The sequence below is a fragment of the Pollachius pollachius genome, assembly GCF_949987615.1.
Source record: "Pollachius pollachius genome assembly, chromosome: 1".
Lineage (NCBI taxonomy): Eukaryota > Metazoa > Chordata > Actinopteri > Gadiformes > Gadidae > Pollachius > Pollachius pollachius.
The window spans coordinates 29,362,403-29,369,477 of NC_136934.1; the positions used below are offsets into that span (position 1 = coordinate 29,362,403).

The 7,075-nt window shown below is 47.6% G+C and overlaps 1 protein-coding gene across 1 annotated transcript; it reads right to left on the reverse strand.

The window, feature by feature from the left end:
* Positions 1-5,025: 5,025 nt before the first annotated feature.
* LOC307084451 (apolipoprotein D-like) lies at positions 5,026-6,836 on the reverse strand (the record flags this gene model as incomplete). The annotated part of the gene is made up of 4 exons (XM_079748844.1): positions 5,026-5,264; positions 5,466-5,554; positions 5,949-6,073; positions 6,711-6,836. The coding sequence occupies 4 exons, from the start codon at positions 6,834-6,836 to the stop codon at positions 5,026-5,028; spliced, it is 579 nt and encodes a 192-aa protein (XP_079604970.1).
* Between the last annotated feature and the right edge of the window lie 239 nt (positions 6,837-7,075).

Consider the following 7,075-nt stretch of genomic DNA (forward strand, 5'->3'; position numbering starts at 1 on the left):
AATGCTGTGACTGAACTGAACCCCTGTAAAAACCCTTCACCCAAACACACAAAAGACCACATGTACACACACACACACACACACACACGCACACACAGACTGACATACCGAAATCAAACACCTATGTTCTATGACTTGTTCGCACGTACCATCAAACGCTTACACTGCACACAGTTCGGAAAGTGATCCTTGGGACAGCCAAAAGGTGACTATACAAACTTCCTGGTACACATGCTCACAGAACACCACTGAGAAACTGTTTCCAAGAAGTGGCCCAGCTAGCAGTGGCAAGAACAAACAGGGATATATACGAGCACAGGATCGAAGCCCCAACACATCGGTTTAGATCTGCCCCTTCAGGAGGCCTACTGGGAGAATGTGGGTCTTGAATGCAGGACGCTTCAGCTGAGATTCAGTCTCCCTAACCGCCACTAACTAGACTAACTCCTCCCTCACAACGTGTAGGAGGCAGTGGGGCCTCGGTACCATATACTTTACCCTGACTCACGTCACACACAGGAAGTCAAGCATACGTTGTGGACCTGTGTCCACCAGCCCTCTGATAGTTGAGCAGCTCATCACCAGCCCTCTGATAGGTGAGCAGCTCATCAACAGAGCTGGTGCCTGTACGGACCCCGGCCCGGTGCTTTCGTGTTTGTGTGACTTTTAGGTGCCTGAGGCCACGGCTTCCTCACAGTACAGTTAGGAATGAGTGTGTGTGTGTCTCTGGCTGTGTGTGTACATGCATACTTGCCTGCGTGTGTGCGTGCATCAAGGTGCTTTCTCCCTGCATCCTAAAGACCTGGGCCCCCAGAGATGTCATATTCTAGCCCACGGGGCCTGTTTCTTTACAAGTCTTCCCAGAATGCACCTGATGCAAGCGTCAATAATTGTCTCAGCGAGACAATATATCATTCCTTATGTCCTCAAGCTGACACACCAAAGCACACACACACACACAAACACACACACACACACACACACACACACACACACACACACACACACACACACACACACACACACACACACACACACACACACACACACACACAACCCAAACACACACAAGTGCATAACACAGCCCACCCAGGAAACGTTATAGGTTTGGAAGGGTCATCACCATGACGACAACCATGTCGTTACACAAGGTTAAGTGGCATCCGCTGCAGATCGCTGGTCCTTCCTGACGCTAATGGAAATGTAGCATCAGGTAGCGGTGCAGCCACACTGCACAGACCACTGGCCAGAGATGAGTCATCTCAAACCACACTGGCAGACACATGACTGAACAACAGCCAGCCGCGTACGCACCCATGCACATACCACCTAAACACACTCCAAGCACACAGAAAATGATGTGTTTGTGTGCATATGTGTGTGTGTGGGTCACAGAATGTCACAGCAGGGATGCCCAGACAGGGGTTGGCTGGAGGTTGATTGCCTACGAGGAGGACATCAGAAGAGCAGGAAGTCCTAAAGTTAGGGTAAGACAGACTCTGAAACAGAAACAGAGGTGAGCTAAAGACAAGCATCCCAAGGCCACCCCATCCAAACTTTGTTTTGGAACAGAAACTAAACATTTAAACTCTGTGACATCATTTGTCTGTATACATGAACGCAAAAGTGTGTGTATGTTTGTGTGTGTGTTTGTGTGCGTGTGTTTGTGCGGGTGAGTTTGCATGAGTGTGTCTGTGTATGTGAGTGTGTATGTGTGTGTGTGTGTGTTTGTGTTTGTGTGTGTGTGTGTGCATGTGCATGTATGTGTGTGTGTGCATGTGCACGTATGTGTGTGTGTGTTTGTGTGTGTGTGTGTGCGTGTGTGTGTGTGCATGTTTACGGGTACGTATGCGTGTGTGTTTGTGTGTGTGTGTGTGCCTGTATCTGTGTGTCTGTGTCTGCGTGTCTGTGTGTGTGTGTGTGTGTGTGTGTGTGTGTGTGTGTGTGTGTGTGTGTGTGTGTGTGTGTGTGTCTGTGTGTGTGTGTGTGTGTGCCTGTGTTTGTGTGTGTGTGTGTGTGTGTGTGTGTACGTGTCAGGACAGCTGCCGGCAGGAAGCTTAACACCTCTGGCCTCAGCGTGGGATGAGAGTCACCCGGTGAGACGCTGGAGTGAATTAGGTCTTTGTGGAAACCCACCCGGTGCTTTGGATACTGATGTGAGACTCTGATACGAGATACAGCGGGAGAACATTGTGAGCAAAAGATTTCAGGGGGATACGCAGGCAGAGAGAGAACAGATGTGGTTTCATTGAAGGGTAATTTCCTTTGTTCTTTCCTTTTTCTTCCTTCATATGTATCTGACTGTTCTTTATCGTAATATTATACTATACCAGTATACCAGTACTTCTCCTTCTACAACCACCATTAATAATGCGTATCATGATATATAGCCACAAGAATGTAGTATTTATAATTAGAACACATATTTTATTGCTATTTTCCACTGTTATTGGGTGTGTGTGTGAGTGTGTGTTTCATGGGGCTTATCTACCATAATTTAACTCATGAGTCATTAGTTTAAGTAACACACTCACATACACACACACACACCCATGCACGCACACCGCTCACACACAACCCCCCCCCCCCCACTCACACACACACACACAGACGCCCCCACACGAATGCACGCTCACATACATGCACAGGCACATGCACACAGGTACGCACACACAAACACACATGTACGCAGACAAATACACACCAACACACGCATGCAATGCATACGCACACGTGCACAAACACACACATGCATGCACACACACATACTCTTGCTTTAGATCAGCAGGTTGATTACTGCATGTGATTTCTTCTCATTATGGGCTGTTGCTCTACATGCAGCTTCAGAGGCAAGAAGACACAGAGACTTGCCAGAGGGGCCAGTAGCTTGGCTCTAGTCTGTCCCATCAGGGTCAAGTTCACCTCCAAAGAACTCTTTTTTTGATTACTAAATACAAGGCTCACACTATTCCCCTCTCTCCCTCTCTCACATCTCTCCTGCTTTCTCACCTCTCCTCCTGCTGTTGACCAATTCCAGACGCAGGCCGGTTCCAAGGCATGCCAGAGACGATGACGTCAGCCACCCTGGACACTTGCTGTAACATAAGCTGCGGTGTGCGCTGGAGGGATTTGATTGGGCGCAGCGGAGTGCAGGAGTTCAGAGAGCACACCTCATAAAAATATATAATAAGGGCTTGACTACTACTTCCCCTAACATACACATGCAACGCACATGCATGCACACGCACGCACACAAATGCAACAACATACATGCACTCAAGTACGCAACACCTGCAACACACAAACATACACACATGCAAGCGTGCACAGCACTGCCGCCTGAGACACGGCACAGACATTAACATCACACGGTCAGAGCCACCACTGTCTTTCTGATCCATATATCACATCTGTTGCTCTGATAGTATGTCACACATTAGTGGCATAGCGCTCCCTTGCCCCCAAAGTGTCCATCTTTCCACCCGGCTGTGTGTTTGTGTGTGTGTGTGTGTGTGTGTGTATGTGTGTGTGTGTGTGTGTGTGTGTGTGTGTGTGTGTGTGTGTGTGTGTGTGTGTGTGTGTGTGTGTCTGTGAATTGGGGGGGGCATTGACAAACTTTACATCCAGCAGAGGGAATATCCCACAGACGTGCCAACCCTGTAGCAGTGGTTGTAGCAGCTCAGCCCCCGACGTCCTGTCTTCAAGTGGACCTCCGCCGTGACGGAGGTCATGAGGCGAGGACGACGATGGAGGAACAACGATTATTAGGAGAAGTAGATATTGTAGCATTAATGAGAGTAACAGTAATAGTAGTAGTAATAGTAGTAGTAGTCATGGTAGTAGTATTAGTAGTAGTAGTATTAGTATTACTATCATAATATAATCATATATATGATTAATGATAATATATTAATTAATATTACCATTAATATATTATTATCATGTGTTTTACATGGTGTATGAATGTACATTTAGATTATCTTTATACAGCCCTGTGAACAAGCTAGGTGTCTGCAATGGTCAGATTTATGCCTCAACTAATGTGCCTCAGCACAGCTACCACTTATGTGAGAGTGTGTGTGTGTGTGTGTGTGTGTGTGTGTGTGTGTGTGTGTGTGTGTGTGTGTGTGTGTGTGTGTGTGTGTGTCTTTGTGTGTGTCTAGTTGTGTGTGTGTACTGTCGTGTTCTTTTAGAAAAGGTAATCAAATCAGGATCGCTTTTAACTCACTTTATTTGGTCAAGTTTCGGTTTGGTAACTATGAAGCAAAAGGAGGGGAATTGTATATACACGCGTGGAGAGACACCTAAGCTGGTCATCTATGGAAATGAGCTACTCAGTGTTTTCTGCCTGTCCTCACGCCTGCGGCGGCTTAGATACGGAGTAGGCGTGGCCTATATGACGTAATACATACTCTGATTGGCTATGGTTTTGAGAGCCCGCCTCCGGCTTCCTCATATGTTTGCTATATGCTTCTATCTTGTGGCTATGTGCAGTTATTACAGCTTCTATGCTTATTTGCGTCACAGTACATATGTCTTTTGTCTGCCACACTGGTTCTACCTCTGTGCAGGAACCCGTGTCAGTTGAGGCTGGTTAGCGTGTTAGCTCATCTGACTTAGCACGAGGCTGCCAGTCAACACGGCTGCCAGTCCAGCTGGGAGCCAGCTGCCAAACAATGTGGATGCCGGTCAGTGCCCTACCTGAGAGGCTTTCCGTGTGTGTGTGTGTGTGTTATAGTCTGTTACTATCTGACATTGTAATCACATGCATGCTTCTAATTACATTCCCTGAGGTGAAGCGGAGAACAGATCTCCCTCCCGGCGAGGGAAATACAACTAGGGCGAGAGAAAGACACGTGTGGAAGTCCTGTTCATCATGAATTAAGCTCTAGTGATACCAAGTGGTATGATTTGGTACTGGCAAACTCAGCAAACACATCAGTTAAACAGACATGACTAAAATATACATGAACATACATAACACTAACTAATACTACAGCTGACCCTCTCGGGTGGAGGAGGTGCCTAGCCCATGGCCCGGCAGAAGGCTTCGTTCTGGTTGGTGGGGGTCATCTTGTCCACGTTGACGCCCGCGGACGCCAGGAGGTCCTGAAGGTCCTTAAGGGTCTTCCTCACCAGGGTGGGCTGCCGGCTCAGGACCCAGGCAAACTGGGCGTGGAAAAGGCCATAGTCGATGCAGCCGAATGCCAAGGCGTGGCCCCTGTAGTCCGTGGCTAGCACCCAGTAGGGGCTGGGGAGAGAGGCTGGAAGGGTTGGGGCCAGAACACAAGGCCTCCTAACTCTTTTTTTTCGATCATTTTTAAATGAGGTTATCGGATTTTGTAACGACTATTTGGGATCAAGGTAGACTATGAATATCATTTGAGCATTGAGATTTTGGTGTGTGTGTGTGTGTGTGTGTGTGTGTGTGTGTGTGTGTGTGTGTGTGTGTGTGATGTCCTTACTTGGAGAGTAGTAGACCTCCATCTTGGCCGGCTCTGATGAGTTGGTAACCATGGCAGAGCCAACGTAAGAGTAGGTGCTGCCATCAGCGCTGAAGGAAATATTAATAATTTATTTTTACTATCATTACCACAAACACACGTCTGACGTATGTAGGGCTGGGAAACACTGACATCATTAAGAGTGACCAGAGGCGTAGGACCACACAGGTGTCACTCATGACACTAACGATGGATCCCCCTTTACCGACCAGGGTGCTGGTAGCAGACTGATGAGTGGAGATATTACACAGTGACCATGGACCATGTGCCCTGGTGCATCAGAGCCGCTGACCCATCATTAGTGTCAATGCGTGACTCCTGTGTGTCCTACCATGACCCGTCTGGGTTGAGGGTCTGTTGTCTCAGGATTCCCTGAGCCATACTGGTCTGTAATATAAGGGCTCTGGTTGACTCTGGAGAGACGACCCCTGCTGCTACACTCACAGCAGCTCTTTGCTGAGGACTTCCACATCTCCAACAGTACCCTGGCGGCTGTAGGTCGCTGTGGCACACTCCCCCTGCTGGAAGAGAATTGGCAGCTTCTGGATCTCATACCACTTGCCCAGGTACTGAGGACACAGAGGGGAGGCTCACACAATGGTTAGGCTGAGGCCAGGGGCCAGTGGCCACCCTACTGCCCCCCCCTCCCTCCCCCCCCGAGTATAAAAAATAAAAATAAATTCCTGAACGGAAACGGTCTGAAGAAAGCTGAAATATATACACTTTTAGTTTGATCTAACTTTGACTTATCATTCTTATTTAAAGTTTTATAATCCAACGTTATGAATAAATATTGCACTTAAAATACCCCCGTAATCCCCCCCCCCCCCCAAGTGCCACCCCAAATATAAGACTGGCCTTAGCTGGCCACCACAGTAATAAAATCCTGGCTACGCCCCTGGCTGAGGCGTAAGCTGCTTCTAAAGAATCAGACAGGGACTTTTTATGGCAAATACAAATCAAAACGGGTAGGAATAATGCAAAGAATACAAAATACAAAAAAAGATTTAGCTTTGTCCTTTAAAAATGTACAGCATTAAGTGCCACATGAAGTCATTAAATAGTGTCAATGTGTTTCTGTCTGGGTCTACTGGGTTTGCAATTAGAATGCAGAAACTATCTCTAACCAAATGAAGACATACCAGACGCAACCACTTTTGCAGTAGTAAGAGTTTGCTAATAGCAAAGGGATGTTGGTATATTCACCCTGGATGCATCAAAGAACCGGACCACAGCAGGCCGGGGGCATTTCCCAGCCACCAACACCTGAGCGCTGGCCTCCAGGATGGCCAGCAGAGCCAGAGCCAGAGACATCACCTGGAGAGCCTTCATCTTCTCCTCCAGACCTGGACACATGATCAACACCTCACTGATGTACTTGTATGAAGGGTTCCCTGGGTACTACAATGTAACAGAGAGCGTCTGGGGCTGTATTTATAGCACTGCAGTAATATTTGCCATTGTCACTGGCTCCTCCTCCATGAGGGGCTATCATGATGGAATATATCTCCTCCTATTCAGCTGCTTAAATAATAACCAGCATGATGAATAACATGCAGGGTAACCACACT